The sequence below is a fragment of the Beauveria bassiana genome (genome assembly GCF_000280675.1).
Source record: "Beauveria bassiana ARSEF 2860 unplaced genomic scaffold BBA_S00004, whole genome shotgun sequence".
Taxonomy (NCBI): Eukaryota; Fungi; Ascomycota; class Sordariomycetes; order Hypocreales; family Cordycipitaceae; genus Beauveria; species Beauveria bassiana.
The window spans coordinates 1567386-1585526 of record NW_007930839.1 but is presented as its reverse complement, the minus strand read 5'-3'; the positions used below and the strand labels follow the sequence as shown (position 1 = coordinate 1585526).

Below are 18141 nucleotides of genomic sequence, written 5' to 3'. Positions count from 1 at the left end.
ATACGTAGCAAGCGCCTTGTAACATGCCAGATGTCGAAAAATCAATATTCAGGTGATGGATACGAGATCAAGGGTTTACAAGCTTGCCAGGAACTTCCTTGATGTGGTAGGTTCAACAGACCAATTAAGTTATCAGGGTCCTGAACTTTTCACGTGTTCCCACAAACAACAAACTGAGAGTTTCACTTTGAAAAGAAGCAAAGTTCTATCATTAGAAGGCTGTGTTCCCGGTGAGAAGCTCCGCCACTATACATTTGGCAAGCGACTGTGACACCACGCGTTTTAATGGACTGCCGTCACTGCTCCGTGTTCCGACCCTCTGCAGCGCTTTGCAGTTCTTGTTAGAGAATCAGATCTCTCTGATATATATATATATATATATATATATTATAAATTGACTGACATTTTTGGTCCGATAGCTTTCGGCACTCGCCACACATCGTGTCCGCGTTTTACACCGGCCTATAAAGGCGCAGTGAGCTCGATACAGGCTCTGTTGAAATCATATTTCATTAGCCACACTCTCTTCTTCAGAAGCCAGTAAAGATAGAGTCATCTTCTGCTATCCCGCAGACCAAAATCATGACTTGATAGCCATGTGGGCGATAGCTGCCGTACTACAGCGCCGCCATCGTGTCGGTCATTGGCGCAAAAAAAAAAAGCCTTTTGGGCCCATGACATAACGTGGTGTACAACAGACCTTACACGTGCCAGTGAAACCCGCATGTAAAGGCTCGACGTCAGGCGGCCGATAAATCATTCCTGGTAAAGAGATGCGGTCAACTCTCTGCCCGGCAATGACATTCAAGCCCTGCAGCTATCACGATGAATCCCTGCCGTCTATTTCAGTCTTTGCATCCGAATTCTCACGCACTAGAACGAAAAATCACGAAAGAGAGAGCAACGGGCGTCACTCATACAGCCACGTAACAACGCGTCGCAGATCAACCTTCCGTCTGCATTGTCACACAACATGCATGTGCCTATATTAATCAGATGCACCCGTCTCTATTTTTGACAGTGTTATGACGCCTGCAACGGCAGGACCTTTTACGCACGCACATACAGAACACACAGCCCCCAAGCCTCGTGTTGAACCTGACAAGCCAGCACAAAAAAGAAAAGCGCCTGCAAACACGAGATGCATAGCACTCTTTGCTCCTCTACACTCATCGTCAGCCAATGAAGCGGATTGATTAGATGCAAGGAAAAATCAGGTGCGTCGCACGAAACACAATTGTTCCCTCTTACCGCCGGCACGCCAATGAATCCGACACTTGGGAAAGGACGGGCAGGAGGGGGGGCGGAGGCATCTCCATAAGGTATGCTGTCAAAAGTACTTACCACACTCCCCCCATGATCTCAGCGTGTAACGCTTACGCACCCGCCCGACTTGGTGTGGTAGTTACACCGGTTTTTTCTGCGTATGAATGTAGCACCACATCCGTAATCTTCTGCCTTTGTTCACCTTGTTACGAAAAAAAAGCCACTTCGCGAGAATTACCCAAATAGGTATCCTGTCACGGCAGTACTGCTCTTGGCTCCGATTTACCGTCCTACGTCGAGATTGACATCAAACTGAGACATGCGAACGGAACGGCCGTTGTATTTTTCTTGGCCCTATGATGACTCACAGTGGATTACATCACATTGACACTTGCATGTAAAGTAAAAGCCGTTGTAATGTATCTACAAAAATTACGGGCTTTAAATTGACTAAAACTGCCTGCTGTATATAGTAGCAGACACGGCGAAGAGAAATCCAATGTACCGAATGAGCGCCCCCATGCAAAATCACCTTTGCTCCATGTAGAATACTATTCAAGATCGTCGAAATACCTTAGTAAGCAGTCCACCGCCACCGCTCCGGCCACGGCGCGCCACATCTTCCTGCTGGGCTCCCGTCTTGGACGGCGGACGTCCGCCTGGCACTGGTCGGACATCGCTTGCCCTGGGAACCTCCACGTAGCCGTCCGTCTCTTCCGAAGCAGCGCGATACACTTTGCCCACGTAATCGTCGGCGTGCGTCTTAGACGAGCTGGCGGCGTCCTGGTAGGGACTTGGGTGTGCCGGCTCATGCGCCAGCTCGCCTCGTAGCTTGCCTAGGCCTCGGTCTAAATATTCCACCATTCCGGCGCCTGCTCCAAAGGAGTTTGCCTTATAGTCGGCCTGTAGGTCTCGCGCTTTTCGATACAAGTCGTTGTGCTGCTCTCTGAACTCGGCCTCGAGCTCACGCTCTTGGGACTCAAGACGCTCTGCTCGCTCAGCCAGCTGCTCTGTTGTATACGGGGATAGCTGCTGTCTATCTTCTGCTCGGCGGGCATCTAGCCATTGTGCATATCTCCTCTTGCTCTCGATTTCAGCTGAGCCGGAAGGAACTACGTCTTGCCATCTGTTCGACCAAGTCTTTGCTGCTGAGGTTGCCTTGGCGCCGACGATGAATTTCTCAAACGAGACGCTAAACTCGCGAAAGTTGCCCTTTAATATGAATCCTTCACCGAACCAGCCACTCGATCGTAGCTTGTCCAGTAAAATTGATGCAGTAGGACAGCCGGATGGAGAATCGATGCCCTTTGAGTAGAAAAGTACATATTTGCAGTCCAGTCCTGCGGCAAATGCTTTTCGGTTTTCCTCTTCAGTGAAGCATCGCTCAATTATATCGAGAGATGCAATCTGGAGAAAGGATTGCGGAGCACGCAGGTTCAATGCTCCATGCAAGTGTGACTTGCTAAAATCGCTCGCTGAACGAAGGTCAAATGATAAAAGTTGGCCAGGCAAGGACAGCTCCAGCAACTCCGCAAGGGCGGTGGGCAGGATCATGCGCGGTCCATCACTGCCTCCGCGCGACAGGTCTTTCAGTTTCATACTTGCAAATCGAGTGGACACGATATCGCTTTCGCGCCTGTGATGAAACCAAACTTCGAGGTGCCATAATTCGATGCCCAAATTAGAAGCTAGCATCGCGCTCTGCGCATCATTGGGCAAGGGCTCGTGCTGGTAGTATTCCTCTAGTCTTCTTTCTACATGGTTCGCAAAGCGTTTCGGTTCGGGGGCATTGTCACCAAAGACGGTGCGGCGCATTGCTTGTTGTTGATTGAGGATGATTTGTCTCGATATCCCAGAACTTTCAAGGGGCGATGCAGACGACGGCTGACGCTGCAAAGTCTGGAGAGACAGACTCGAGTCCACCGTTCGAAGCGGCTGGACAATCGGGCCACCCTGTGAGGACAGAACTGGTGATCCGGAAGCACTAGATGCTATTGGATAGCCAGAAGGCTGTTCGTTTCTTGTCATTGTCCCAGCAGAGCCGCGGCCAAGACCGGGTGCTTCTGCCGGCCGTCTATCGTATACGTGGTCTGCAGCAGCAAACGTGGTACCGGAAACGCGAGATAAAAATGACTCTGTGTCATTTCTACCACCTAGGGACTGACGAGCTTGCGCCGCAGCGCTCATAACCGGTGGTTGCTGGGCATTCTTTGGTATGGCAAGATTGTTAGATCTGATAAAGGCAACAAAAGATGTCGCGTGATCTTCCGGTAACAGATCCCAGATCATTACGGGCATGGAAACAAGAAGCAGAGTTGAGTGGCTCTTGAAGACTCCTTGAACTTTGACATGCTTGGCAAGCGAGGGAAAGGCACTCAGCCATTGCTCCCATGCATTAATATCGAGCCTCTGGTCATCTTCCAATGCCAGCGAGATCATCACATGCGGTGTATCTTCGTTTGGATCGCTGGACACAGACGCTCTGGGTATAGGGTTCGGACAGGGCCCTCGAGTAATGCCCATCGGGTCGACACCGGAGCCGTTGCTCGGCCGTGGCGGAGATAGGGGCAATGGCGGTGACGGGGGCAGCTTTTGCGAGGGCCTGGTGCTGCATAGTTCGATGCTTGGAGCTTTGTGGTTTGCTGTCATCATGAAATGTACCGGAGTCGACCGCGCTTCAAAGAGCTTGCCGTTGATGGCGATTGGGCGAGGATGCTTCAAGCGAGCCAACACCTCGGCGTGCAACATGGCGGCAGAAAAGGTTCGCGATCTCCATTCTTGCAAAACTTCAATTAAGGCATTTGTGAAAGAATAACGGCCCGGATCAGGAGCGATGGCATCCCAGCTCGACGCAGATATCGTCTCGGTAATGCTGTTTCCTGTGGGGAAGGTAGCGCTCGCTGCGCCTGCGCAGCAGTCTAGTAAAATGAGAACGTCTGACTTTGAGCGTTCAAGGAGTGTTTGAATAGCAGACCATCTGACAAAGATTAGTATTGGTTCCAGAACATCTTATGTGGATAAATCCTACTGTAGCCAGGCAGAGCTCGACTCTCGTGTCCTTTGTACAAGTCAGTTTGAACGCTTAAGACACTCCTCTAGGCCGATACTTACGCGCACCAAGTGCTTTGACGCGACTCATCGATTCTAGCATGACCACCATAGTACACAAGAAAAAGCGTATCGGGTGATTCGTGCTCTTTGATCAGTTGGCCAACGCGCATCATCAGCTCAAGATGCGAATTCTCAGATGGGATGGCAAAGATGTCCGTATCAAACGCATAGTCTTCGCTGAGACATTTTTCCAGATCTTCCAGCTCTGGCAGTACAAAAAGGTCATCGGAGCCCCAGTGAAGAAGTAGAGCTTCCACCTTTTTGTAACGGTGCGACGAGCGGCCTCGGTTGGGAAAGGCGCGGGCAGCGGACTAAACGTAAGTAATTAGTATGGAAGTATCCCCGCCACTGAGCGTTTACTTGCATCTTCGAGTCGTTTCGCAAACTGACTAATGTGCTTCACATGAAAGCTGGTACGGCTAATATCGTGAGTGGCCGACCTGGGCTGTATTGCGCCGTTGCTGAAGTTGACCTATACCGCCAGGAAGCAGGCAGATGAAAGAGGTATTTAGCTACAGTCGGCGCGTAAAGCAGAAAGCAAGAACAAGATTGTAGTATCGCCTTGACAGACATACAGATGGGTCACCGTTGCGTGCGCCTAGATTCCCTACGGGCTGGCGAGCACGAATTGTGACATAGGGTTGGTCGTCGCTCATTGTCGAGGACGAGCGGAGGGCGACTGTGTGGTGGCTATGAGTGGAGGACCATCAGGCGATGGATTGGTCTCGAAGGGAGGTTATTTCGACAGAAACCAAGAGCCGGAGTCAAATCAAAATAAGCGTACCTCGCGTATGATTCGAAAGAAAATGAACGAGGATGACGGTGACTTTCATGAGTCGCAGCGGCTGTGCCTGACATCTCGGTCCCCAATGAGGTTTAGCGTCCTTTGTCGTCGGTCTGTGGTTTGGCACACCGGGTGTCTTGGTCCATTGATCAGCGACCATCTTTTCAGGTCTGCGCGTGATTTCTGGAGGCCATGATTGAGCCGAGACAAGTCAGAATGTTGTCTCTGTCAAATCTCGTAAACAGGTGCAGCATGATGACGCCGAGTATGGCACCGACTTGGATTAGCTCATGCTCACTTCTAGTCAATCATGGTGGGCTCTTCGTTACGTGTTGCATCTTTCTTTCCGAAGATCGCTATGGAAGAATAAACCATCTACTGCAAGAAGAAACACAAAAGGAGAACAGGTAGACTCTTACAGATGAGCACTTGCCAGGTGTGCTGCACGTCTCGGTGCATCCTTTAATACGCAAATTTGACGTGTAGGGTAATCTGTCAGAAGCTTGTGTGGAGCCCAGTCATGCCAGCTCTCATCGAGCTACCTACCACCTGACCTCTCTCCCTTTGCTTCACAGCGCTGCGCCGGCCAAGCTGAGCCTGTAACCTTAACTCTCGGTCTTGCTATCTTGACTCACGAGCTGTGGTGGTCTACTGAAAGCTTCAAGATACAATACCGCGATGAAGGAACGCATCACCTTCGTTCACCCTCCAGGGGGTGAGCTTGACCCGAAAGGCTTCGACGTGCAAGCTACTGGACTGCTTGGCCCGACCATCACTACCGTGCGTGAGGACAGATTCACCATCCCTATAGATGAGATTCCAGCCAATATTGCCTTGGTATTGCGCCAATATAGCTCTCTGCAGGTTCGATGGGCCAGTCCTCTACAACAGAAGACGATCAGCCCGTTTAGCTCCCGTATATCGCCTGGGCTCCATGTCGCCTACATACCAGCAAAACAGACACCCGCAGACGCGTAAGTCGAAATTGCACTTCTAGGTTTGCGATATTAATTCAGCTCAGATCTATACTTTGCTCTCTGCTACAAGCCTTCGGGCCCGTTGGATGCGAGTCAAGAGAGGTAAGCTCTGGCAAGACCATGTATAAGTAGTCGCTTATCTCCAACGCAGGCCTTTACGGAATTTCAGCGGAAATCACACCAGCCTATAAAAGGCTATTACTTCCATCAGCATATTGAAGCATTGAATGAATTTATTATATACGTTTCAACCACATTTTGCACAGAGGCCGATTCAGAGTGCCAAGCAAGAGTTCGAGGACTGGACGCCGCTGCTTCGCTTGATATCACGTATGATGCAGATGAGCAAACGGCTAAGCTGACAGCTTTCTGGCCATTGCGAACTCAAAGCCTAGTAGCGCTAGCTGCTGAGAATCGACGCACCGAAGTCGGCATCATGGGACTGGACGAGCCCCCCAACATGAAATCGCATGAACTAGGTGTCTCTGGCACCCTTACCGTCCTCAAAGAACAAACAAAGCCAGGTCCGGTATTTTTTGCCTTTCCTGCTCGTCACAGAGATAGCCATGCATCGTTCTCGTCCAGATTCGCAACGCCCACGGGCCTGCACCCTACCATGCAGCTTGGCTTCGAATCCAACAAGCCGCCGGCTGACGATGGCAGCTGCAAAATGTACGCGTATCTGACTCTGCCGAGGACTATTTTTGCAGACAGGTACCAGCTGGCCGATGATCTGTTTCTAGCCTCCAAGAACCTGACAGCAGCTCCGTACACGAGCCTCCCAGTTGATTTGGAAGCCCCAGAATATACCACATCAGTTTGGGGCTCTACAGTCTTGCTACAGCTTGCACCTCCGGCGATGCGGGCGGATCCCGACGCGTGGACAGCCGAGGTGCCCCTCCATCTCCGCTACCTCAAACCTTCGGAGACGGGCGTCGTGAATATTGAAGTTCCGTTTCCTGCAGTATTTTGGGCGTGCGGACCTGTTGAGTCTGTGGATTTTACCAAGAGCCCTTTTGATAGGATGCATCTGGGATACGATGATCTTTTCAGAGACGGAACAGTGTTTTGGCATGTCCACCCCAGAGCGCAAGAGGGAAATCACGTCATGGAGAGCCGACTCATGAGCAGAATCTCTGTTCCGGTTCTCAACAACAGCGCATCAGGGTGGATTGGAATTGCAACTACAGCCGCCATCTCAGTCGGTTTTGCGTGGATTCTGTGGAAGCTGCTCAGCGCCTTCATGCAGCATGGACACAAGAATGATGCAACGGACGAGCCTGCCAGTGGCAGCAGCGCGAAGAAGGACAGCAAAAAGAAGAAGCAATGAACGCCGCGCGGCGACAAAAGGGCCTGAGGATCAGAGCGTCCAGCACCCCGGCCGAGATTTGGCGTGGCCTGGGCAGGCACAGACTTTTGCCCCCACAGAATAGAAAGAGAATCCGTCGCAACATGACAAGAAGCGTACTATGGTGAGATAAAGCACATGCACAAGAGGGGGAGAATTTTGGAGCGCTCAGCACAAATACTTGGCGACAGCGACAAGGAAGGAGTAATGGGTCAAAGTTTTCTGAAAAAATGCATACGTAGTCCGCACGTGACGCTCGGCGATGTTTAGTACCGACATCGTTTGGTGGCTGACACTGGTATTTCCACTAAACCTAGACTCGAGGAATCACAGACTGGATGCAACGGTTTCTCTGAAAAAACAATTAGTCCAACACCGGTTACTTGTTCCCTTCACCCCGCAGCGCCACAGAGGCCATGTCGTGAACTTAGCCATCCGTGGCAGCAGAGACTATCCCCCGATGGCCCCTACGCCACCCTCAGCGGATGTAGCGTCGTCAGCGTCACCGCATAGCGAAGACCGTACGCGGCGCAATGTAGCTTGCGTCAACTGTCGCAACTCCAAGGTGTGTGATTGTCCCGGGTAACGATTCCGCCAAGTGTTTACTGTCTGGGCCGCTCTGCCAAGAAGCGACACTTTTGGCGGTAACTTTGCTCAGCCTTGCCAAGCAAATTTTCAGACTTACAAGTATGCCTCGTGTTTCTTGCCTGTTCAGGTGCGCTGCCGATCTAGCACCGTCCCCGGTCAGCCGTGTCAAAGATGCGCCAAACTTCAGATTCCATGCGTAGTGGATAAGTTTCACAAGCGCATCACCAAAAGAAGGTAGGGACAGATTTGGTCCTTTTTTCGTTTCATTCTACCAAAGGTGCTGACCAGCGCTCAGCAAGCTCGAGTTGATTGAGCAGGAGCTCCAGTCCATCAAGCAGGTCGTCCATCCGCACGGCACCAATGGTGCCGAGTCAAACTGGACGCCGCCTACCCCGCAGGTATTGATTCCCAATGCATCAGAAAATCACAGCCGTACATTTGCGCAAGCCGTACCACAAGCGCCCACACCGCTGTCCGAACCATCGGCCGCTGCGCCGCCGTCCGCACAGCTCCCTGAGCAGCGCCCCAAGTCCGGCCCCACCCAGGCCCGGATGCTTGGCGAACATATAGTCTCCGGAGAAGACATTGACTGGTACTTCAACAAGTAAGCGGCCCATTCATATGACGTTGAGGCCAAACTTACCAGTGTATCTTAGATTCCTGCAATGCTTTCACCCTGCGCTTCCTATCTTGCGAAAGCGGGACCCGGATGAATGCTACGAAGCCAGTCCGATTCTATTCTGGGTCATTATATACGTGACCTGTCGTCGATATACCAAAGACCGTGTCTTTTTCCGCGCATTGGTGGATCATGTTGAAAAAGAGATCTCGATAACACTAATGGACCCAGTCATGACGCTGGAGACTGCACACGCGGCATTGTTCCTCTGCTCGTGGCCTCTCCCTGTCATTCGACTCTTGACAGATTCATCCACGACATACATCAGCATAGTCATGACTGGTATCATGATGATTGGAGTACACACTGGCCGCGGCAGTCACAAGCAATTCTGTGTTGGAACAAGACGAAAAGGTGGCATCTTCACCGACGAGGAAGCAGCCTCGACGTGGATGGCTTGCTGTGTGCTTGCTCAGAAGTGAGATAGTAGATATCCTTGATTTTTCTTTTCTAACCGAGAGAATCTGTAGAATATCAACAACAAGCGGCCATCCGCCACCCTCGATCCAACACGACGACACCCAATGTCGCGCCTCGCTAGATTCACCATTTTGGACTGATCTGATATCCATGTTTGACCTGTACAGGTTTCTGAATCGCTTTCACACAGCAATGTCAGTGCATGCGTCCAGTCATGGGCAGGCTCCCAGTTCTGAAGTTGCGCGATGGGAGCAAGAGTTTGAGACGCTGAGGCCCGCGATCATTCAATCCAATACTGGTATGAAACTCCGCTTATGCTTTGCCGTTGCTCTGCACTAACACTAGAACAGATCTTACCTATGTTCTCTCTCTCTCAGCTCTACTCGAGATTCAAACTTTTTACTTCTCCGCCAACCCGGAAGCGCCGCCACACATCCAGCGTATCAACTATCTCCGCGCATTCAACACGGCCCGAAGCCTCATCAGCACGGTGCTCGAGCAAGAGTCGCGCAGTAAGTTTCTGACGCACGCCACGAATCAGATATTCCGCAGCTTAATCGACGCCGCCTGCATCGTCACCAGTATGCTGTACTCGACGTCAGCGCCACCCGACATGTCGCCCAACGACGCCAACCAGCTGGCGCAACACGCCGCTGCCGTGCTCCACCGCTGCTCCGTCGAGGAGAGCGACCTTCCGCACCGCATCGGCGTCATTATCGAAACTTTTTGGAACATTCGCCACCTCATTCCGCGCATCGAAAGTGGGCCTCGCGCTTGGTCCGACCGCCTGGGCGTCGGCATGTCATTTTGGTGCCTGGAGCTGTATAAGCGCGGTCTCCGTGCCGCTCAAAAGAATAGCGAGACGGCGGCAGCGGCAAACCGGGCCGATGAACTCATCCGTATGTGAACATTCTTGCTCGACCAAAACCCCAAATCACTAACTATGTGCAGATGCCCACTGCAGGAAACGCCAAAATCGGGCGCAGCATTCTACCGAAGCACCCGCCGTCGAGAATGGCGTCCCGACTTCGACGACGCTGCAATCTGCGCCGACGTCGGTTAGCCATCCGAACAACATGTTGCAGCCCATGGCTATGGGCCCGGATATCTTTCAAGAGATCGACTGGTCTATGTTCACGGACGACTTTGGCTGGATCGGCGATGAGGGCGTACTGCTTGGCCTTCCGTGAGACCGGACATGTAAATGTTCAAATGCGTACACATACTCTTATCTTTATCTCCTGACTTGTCTTCCTTTCTTATACGGTTCATTCGGACCGGCCAATTCTGTTGCATTTAGGCTACATTCTACTGGCGTTGATTTGTTTATCGAAACGCGGCTCGTACGTAAAGATCACCGTGCATGTCACGTTTAGAATTATCATCACACACAGTCATTTGAGTTCTAAGTTCTTTTATTGTAAGACCGTTTATTTACTTGCAAAGATCATCTGATGCATCAAAAGAGGAGCGCTGTTGGCCATGAGTCAAAACTGACAAAAATAAACGCCTTGTAAAACAATCGAATCCGTTTCTTTTTTTTAATCGTAAAAATCTTCGTCATCCATTTCCAGCTCATCGACGGCATCTTCCTCGTCCATCATCTCCTCGTCCTCACCAGTATCGCTGTCGGGGTGATTTGAAAGCACAACGATTCTGCCGTCTTCGAGTTCCACGCGCGCCGTCTCCTTATCGCGGATGTTGTTGCGGAGAATGAGGATGGCGAGCTTGTTGAGGACCTCCTGCTCAATGAGACGAGCGAGGGGTCGAGCGCCATAGGCGGGCGAATAGCCTGCGTTGCCGAGGTAGTCCTTGGCTTCCTCAGAGACGTCAATTGTGACGTTGCGACCGTTGTCATGCAACCGCTTCTGGATTTCCATGATGCGAAGATCGACAATGTTGCGAATCTCACGACGAGTGAGGCGATTGAAGATGACGACCGAGTTAATGCGGTTCAGGAACTCTGGGAGGAAGTAGTTGCGCAACGCGCCCATAACAAGCTCCCTGGTGGCCGTGTCGATCTTGCCTTCCTTGGCGCCAGGACGCGTGAGAAACTCTGCGCCCAGGTTGGACGTCATAACGACGATACAGTTCCTGGCGTCGACGACGCGACCCTGCCCGTCCGTGATGCGGCCGTCATCCATGAGCTGCAGCATGACAGTGAGAATTTCCTTAGCCGCCTTTTCAACCTCATCAAAGAGGAGGATGGAAAAGGGCTTGCGTCGGAGCGCTTCCGTGAGCTGACCGCCCGCGTCGTGGCCGACGTAGCCGGGCGGCGCACCAATCATGCGGCTGAGCGAGTGGCGCTCCTGGTACTCGGACATGTCGAAGCGGATCATGGCGCGGCTATCGTCGAAGAGGAACTCGGCGAGGGCCTTGGTCAGAAGAGTCTTGCCGGTACCCGAAGGACCGCAGAAGAGGAAACTGGGGGGCTGGTTGGGATTGGATAGACCCGAGCGCTGCAGTCTGATGGCGTTGGCGACAGACTGTACAGCCTCCTTCTGGCCGACCACAACCTTGCTCAGAGCCTTCTCCATGTGGATGAGCTTCTCCTTTTCAGAAGTGCGGAGTCGTGTTACGGGGATGCCGGTCCAGCGCGCGACAATCTCATTGATCTGATCAGCGTCCACGGTGTCAGTAACCATGGAACCGCCGGCGTCGACGTTGGTTTCGTTGAGAGCGGCATCAGCGGCAGCCTTCTTCTGCTCGAGTCTCTTGATAACTTCTTTCTGGTCGGGGATGGCTCCATATTTAAGATCGGCGGCTTTGGCGTGTTCTGAGTTGTTCATAGCATCTTCCAAGCGCTTCTCCAAATCGTCGAGCTTGACCTTGGCGTTGTGAATGTCCTCGCTCCGCTTAAGTTCATTTTGATACTTTTCGCGAAGTGGAACAAGTTCTTCCTCGACATTCTTGGCTTCCTTCTTTGCCTGAGCGAGACGACTCTGCGATGCTTCATCGTGCTCCTTCTCGAGAGCGGCGATTTCGATCATGAGTTGGCTCAATTTGCGCTCGTTAGAATCAATAACTTCGGGTCGAGATTCGCGTGCAACTTGCACAGCGGCAGCAGCCTCATCGACCAGATCGATGGCCGAGTCAGGCAGTCGACGGGTGGTCAAATATCGAGCGGCTAAGTTGGCGGCGGCAACTAGGGCGTTGTCTTTGATAGTGACGCGGTGGTGACGATCATATTTCTCCTTGAGACCACGGAGGATGGAAACGGTCTCAGGGATGGAAGGCTCCTTGACGAGAACCTGCTGGAAACGACGCTCAAAGGCAGCGTCCTTTTCGATATACTTTCGGTATTCGGCAAGCGTGGTAGCGCCAATGCAGTGCAACTGACCACGAGCCAGCATGGGCTTGAGAAGATTGGCAGCATCCATTCCACCTTCTCCGGAGGAACCGGCACCCATGAGAAGGTGAATTTCGTCGACAAAGAGAACAATCATTTCCTTGGACGCCTCAATTTCCTTCAGGACGCCCTTCATTCTCTCTTCGAATTCGCCGCGGAACTTGGAGCCCGCAACGAGCGCACCGACGTCAAGGGAGAGCAGTTTGCAATTCTTCAGGTTGTCGGGAACATCTCGAATAACGATTCGTTGAGCAAGACCCTCAACAACCGTTGTCTTTCCCACACCTGGCTCACCAATGAGAACCGGGTTGTTCTTAGTACGGCGAGACAGAATGCGGATGACTCGTCGAATCTCTTCTTCTCTGCCAATGACGGGGTCAACCTTTTTGTCGCGAGCCAAAGCAGTCAGGTCAATGGTGAATTTCGCGAGGTTCTCGTTCTCTTGTTCGGTGTCGGCAGTCTTGGAGTCGACGCGTTTTGTGCCTCGGATGGCCTGAACAGCGTCTTGGACCAATTTTGGTTTCGGGATATTGGCCTCCTTGAGGGCGGCTTGAATGCTGGGCTCATCGGCAAGGGCAGTGATGAGATGATCGACACCGATGTAGGTATCTTTTTGCACCTTTTGCAATTCCATGGCCTTTCGTAATACGGCGTGAAATTGTGGCGAAAGAGAGACTTGCTCTGGAGGAGGATCTTGGCTCGGCAGACGAACCAAAAGCTTCTTCAGCGCTCGGTCAAAAAGTTGAGAGTCGCCATGAGCTCTCTCAATAACTTGGCGGAACAGGGTCACGATGGCGCCAGGAGGGGCATTCTGCTGATCTTTAGACTGGTCGATGGGAGGTTCCAGCAGCGAGACAGCCAGGTGGACAGGAACAAGTTGCGAGTGTGCGTATTGTTCCGCCAAGGACATGGCATCTTCTACGGCCTTTTGGGCCCGGTCTGTGAAATCCATTCGTGCCGTCATGGCGACTGAATAGCTGTGCGGAGAAATTTAGTGAATGATATAGTGTCTCGAATGTGTCTGGTTGGTATTGGGGGTGTAAGGAAGCTCAAGCCAGAAGACAGTCTGTTGAAATTGTTCGCATGAAGTGAGTGTAAAGTTTGAGATGTTTGTGAACAAGGAAAATAAAGGGAAGAAATCGCAACGTTGGATGGAATTTAACGTTGATGGCCTCCAGAAAATGGTTCGACTTGGTAACCCCTCAAAGAGCCTGGAAGCTACCTGGAAACGTACAGAAGCTTGTGGCACCAGCGTGATGTCACTGGAAGTTCCGGCGGGTCAGTGGGGTTGTTGGGCGCTAACAGTGTGTGCCAGCGGGCCGGTCACTGGGTACCTAGTCAGTCACCGTTACATACCTATAATTCAAAAGCCAAGTAATAGTTACTAGTGCCCGTTTCCGGTCTTCTTATCTTTTAAACAAATTATAGATTTTCTTTTCTACTATTTGATTGCGCCCTACCCCACAATTCTCCCCATATCTCTTGTGTTCTTTGCAAGGATGCTGCAAACGTTCAGCACCTATTGATAAAGGCTATCTTATCGTCACCTGATTCTTGGGGATTTGATCCAACTTGGCTTGGTCCCACAGTAGCACCAGCAAAAAAGTAGCAGGTCACATGACAGACAGCCTTGCAGTGCTCTGGACTTTTCTACCATTTTGCTGGTATCTCTGAATAGCGGACGGTCCAAGGGTGATTGAGCGACGCCGGCGACTTCGACAATGAACGCAACACAACGGGTCCGCGTAGGCCAATTACCAGACATTGCGCGACTATGCCTGCGACAAGTTCATGGAGGAAAGCGGCCCCCGAATCCCATGGCCTTTCAGGGGCCCGAGGGCCACGGCGAGAACATCTGGGTGTTCACCCATCGCAGGACGGAACAAGTCATTTACAGCTTATATGCCACGTTAGAAGTATGCGCCATTCTTTGACAACCTTGAATGCCACAAACTGCACAATTCTGTGATTTGTGAGAGGCACGACCATGTAGCCATGGAATGCTAACGCTAGCAACGTGCAATAGGGATTCCGCGACATGAAACAGTTGACCTACAATGGCAAGAAGACGAAGCCTGCCAAGCTGCGGAAGGACTACTGGGCACCCATGGCCAAGATTGAGCTTCCCCAGGGGGCTGGCAAAGTCGGACGCACGGTATTCCAGAAGCTGCGCGAGCTGAAGCACCTGCACGAGGTCTCTTGGGGCGACAGCCTGTTCTACAAAACGCCACTCGAGTATACCGAAAACCAGAAGAAGGCGGCCGCCAAGCGCGCTGCTGAGAACGGGCCCGAAATACGCTTCCCGCGCACCAAGGCCGAGCGAGGCAGGGCCCTCAACGCGCAAAAGGCAAACTCGGTCGCCGACATTGCTGTCGTGCTGAGCGGTGCCGGTGCGGGCAACAAAATCAAGTATTCGACGGAAGAGGATGGTCCCAAAAAGCTGCTGGAAGTAAAGGTCAACTGGTCCAACATCCAGGATACGGGTTACGCGAAAAAGTGGACTTCCAATGTCAAGCACTCCAAGATGGTTGAACCGGTCGTGGCTCGGAGACGGAAAGAACCTCCTGTGGATGAGATGGAGCTTCTCGCGCAAACGGAAGCTGCGGTATGAAGCAAAATGAGAGTTCTTGCATACCAAGATAGACCAAAGGCTCAACCAACCCTGGAGGCTGTATGAATAGAATCGGTCTGCTCATACGACCTGCACGACGTTTACTGCGGCGATTTGGTGCGGGAATCCGAAACACAAGCTCCGAGCGAGTGGGAGCGTCTACGCGAGCGGCAGGTGTGCGCATGTACAGAAGGAGGTGATGCGCAGCTGGGCGGACCAGCGCGCAAAACAAAACATTGTAATATTAAGCACAAATCATTTCTGGCGGAGCATAACCACCAAAAAATATATCCTCATATATCCCATGCAAAACATTTCGCGCAGGCCCGCTCTGAAATAGAGCAAAAGTCTCGGAATACTTCCGACTTCTATGTTGCTGGGGCCTTGCGAAACGGGGCAAAAGTCAATCGTTCAAAGTCGTTAAAACAAGCCAGAATAAAGGCAAGACAAAACGCCACCCTAATAGTAGGAGCATCTGCTCGCAACTCTCTATGCCTTGATAGTGAACTGCTTCAGATACTCGTAATAAGGGATATTGTCATTGACAGTTTGGCGGATAATCTTTTGCGCCTCGGGGCCATATTTCTTGGTCCACTCAGCGTCTTCAGACTCGACTGTTGAGATTTTCTGCGCACTGTAGTTAGCAACTAGATTGTGTAGAGTAAGCTGTTTGCCGCAAGGAATGGCTTACCTGTGCATGGGATCTGCCCTCGAGTCGCGTGGTACGGAGGCAGTCGTCGTGGAATCCATCAAATTTGGCAAACTTTTCCGTGGCAATCTGGCCGTCCTCGGCGGACCACTCGAGCATGGCCGGCGAGTAGTCGATGCCGGTGCGCTCGCAAAACAGGCGAATCGTGTCCTCGGGGTTGTCGAGGAGGTCGTCGGCGTCGAGGACGGTGAGGTGCTCCTTGTCGGTGACGCCGCTCTCGAGCAGGTAGTCAAAGAGGCGGACGAGCTCCTCGTAGCCGGCCTCGCTAGGCAAAAAGTAGGGGAAGCCGTTGCGGTCGCTCAGCGGCGGCAGGCAGCAGCGCCAGTACGAGGGGATTGAGCGGCGCGGGTGGCGGATGAGAAAGGTGAAGTGGAATTTGCCCAGCACGGCGAGCGGCAGCACGGTCGGGTTGGCGGGCTCTGCGCGGCCGCCCACCGAGGGGGCAATGTCGGTGGGCTTGCCGTCGGGCTGCATGATGTAGTAGGCCATGTCCTTGATGAAGAGGCGCTTTCCCTGGAAAGAGGTGAGTGCTTGTTCGTGGTCAATTGGGTCGCAACGCTCGGCCAAGAGCATCTCACGTCCTCTCTGAGGATATGTGAGGGTGAGAAGATGGGAGGAGGAGAAGAAGCCAAGGCTCCGAGGTGAAGAAAGAGGGAATGGGCTCATGAAGGCGCATTGCGAGGGACAAGTCTAACCTGTGATTGCATCTCGGCAAAGCGGTCCAACACGGTCTGGTAGGTGTCGGAACAGGACATGCCCAAGGATCCGCGGTCGGCAGCATCATCCTTGAAGCGATCGCTCATGAGCTCCGGCCCCAGGTAAAAGGCATCGGCAAAGGGCTCGTGAGAGCACTCGAGGATGTCGCGACGGGTCATAAAAACCTGTTCAGGGGCGGTATGTCAGTCACGAGATCAAGCTATTTGTTGTCGCGTGTTTTGCGCGATTCCGCACAAGACAAGGAGACCATTGAGCAAGAAAACATACCCGTTCAAAAGCCGTCGAGCATGCTCGCGGGTGTGTAAGAGTAAAGATGGGTCTGGGAGCCATTGTTGGTGATGTCGTTGCGCGAGTATGTTTTCGATGAAGAGAAGAAAATTGTATGGAAGCCGCAAGTAGTAACGGGGATCAGAAATCGGGTAGAAGAAGGGGAAGAGAGAAAATTATCGACGCGGGACTATCGAGGAGAGAAAAATAGGACCTTATAAACGATGATCGGGACGTCGGCAACGATGGTCTGGGATTTGCAAAGTACCTGATGCAGGTCGATGTTGTATTCTTAGCTCAAGTCGTCGGTGCCGCTTTAGAGACATGGCTGGTCGCGCGCCGCCTGCGTGCCTGATATGTACGGCTCGTCGGGGATGGCAACTACAGAATTTGGAAACTCTAATCCTTTCTTACGAATGATTTATCCGTGATTTGGCAGATTCCGGGAAAGGCTGGGGGTTTTGTTTTTGGTGGTGGCGCGGACAGTCAAGTCTAGAACTTGCAGCGATGAACCGAAGTCATGAAACGCAGACACTTTCCCGACACCTCGCAAGGCCCCGAAACTCAAAAAAAGGAAACCCGGCCTCCGAGAAAAGATGGCAGCCATCACTATCATTTTCCTCAGCACATCCTTGCAAAAGCAGCGGCCGGCTCGCCGCCGCAAGCGCAGACTCTAGTTGACGAGGCTCAGAGCCACAGGACCCCGCCAAAGACGGTCCATGTGGCGCCCACTCCCACGTCTTCGTGGAGAACTGGGTGATATGATTGGGGGCAAAATCCTGGCCTAGAAAAAGCCGAGATTCAGATTAGTTATGCCGAAGCGGCTCAAATGATACTGCTGGTCAGGCCAAGATGTATTTAGTAGCATATCATTGCTGCTAGCGGAGTTGGCGACCTGCAATGGCTTGCTGAGTGGGAGGGTTGAGGCGGCTCTGGATAGGCTGGGCGTGGGATCCGCGGCTCCAGCTGTGCCAGCGCAAAGTAAATTTTGGGCTTGCAGCCTATCTCTTCTTGATTATTTTCGCAGCCGCCGTCGGAAAACACAAGTCAATCAAAATGATGAAAAGAAAGAAAGAAAGGGAAGAAGCGGCAAAAGGAAAAAACAGTCATCATTCTTAGCATATGCTTTGCTGTGTGCTGGCGCATGCAAGCCACTTACGGTATTTTTCATCGGCATGTGGTTGCTGCTCATCATCGCATTCGTCGCACAGAAGCAGTACAGTAGAGCAGCTGCCACTTGCGGCTTGCCTAGACGGGCAAAGGAGGATACCCTCTTTCGATAGATAGATGCATCTCCCGCAGGCCCGTCACCGCG

General features: G+C 52.2%; 6 protein-coding genes across 6 annotated transcripts; 3 read left to right on the top strand and 3 right to left on the bottom strand.

The window, feature by feature from the left end:
* Positions 1-1821: 1821 nt before the first annotated feature.
* BBA_02286 (protein tyrosine phosphatase (Pyp1), putative) lies at positions 1822-5033 on the bottom strand (the record flags this gene model as incomplete). Its single annotated transcript, XM_008597383.1, has 4 exons — positions 1822-4243; positions 4295-4324; positions 4378-4688; positions 4953-5033. The coding sequence occupies 4 exons, from the start codon at positions 5031-5033 to the stop codon at positions 1822-1824; spliced, it is 2844 nt and encodes a 947-aa protein (XP_008595605.1).
* An 806-nt stretch (positions 5034-5839) lies between these two features.
* Positions 5840-7468, top strand: BBA_02285 (PBN1 protein; the record flags this gene model as incomplete). The annotated part of the gene is made up of 3 exons (XM_008597382.1): positions 5840-6135; positions 6183-6240; positions 6290-7468. 3 exons carry the CDS (start codon positions 5840-5842, stop codon positions 7466-7468), a joined length of 1533 nt encoding a protein of 510 aa, XP_008595604.1.
* Positions 7469-7946: 478 nt separating this feature from the next.
* Positions 7947-10363, top strand: BBA_02284 (Zn(II)2Cys6 transcriptional activator; the record flags this gene model as incomplete). The annotated part of the gene is made up of 7 exons (XM_008597381.1): positions 7947-8007; positions 8086-8173; positions 8370-8678; positions 8731-9171; positions 9341-9471; positions 9524-10072; positions 10125-10363. 7 exons carry the CDS (start codon positions 7947-7949, stop codon positions 10361-10363), a joined length of 1818 nt encoding a protein of 605 aa, XP_008595603.1.
* A 351-nt stretch (positions 10364-10714) lies between these two features.
* Positions 10715-13486, bottom strand: BBA_02283 (heat shock protein HSP98; the record flags this gene model as incomplete). The annotated part of the gene is made up of 1 exon (XM_008597380.1): positions 10715-13486. One exon carries the CDS (start codon positions 13484-13486, stop codon positions 10715-10717), a length of 2772 nt encoding a protein of 923 aa, XP_008595602.1.
* A 757-nt stretch (positions 13487-14243) lies between these two features.
* BBA_02282 (uncharacterized protein) lies at positions 14244-15133 on the top strand (the record flags this gene model as incomplete). The annotated part of the gene is made up of 2 exons (XM_008597379.1): positions 14244-14438; positions 14549-15133. The coding sequence occupies 2 exons, from the start codon at positions 14244-14246 to the stop codon at positions 15131-15133; spliced, it is 780 nt and encodes a 259-aa protein (XP_008595601.1).
* Positions 15134-15622: 489 nt separating this feature from the next.
* BBA_02281 (Zn-dependent alcohol dehydrogenases (ISS)) lies at positions 15623-16889 on the bottom strand (the record flags this gene model as incomplete). Its single annotated transcript, XM_008597378.1, has 4 exons — positions 15623-15760; positions 15825-16427; positions 16538-16723; positions 16827-16889. 4 exons carry the CDS (start codon positions 16887-16889, stop codon positions 15623-15625), a joined length of 990 nt encoding a protein of 329 aa, XP_008595600.1.
* Positions 16890-18141: the final 1252 nt, after the last annotated feature.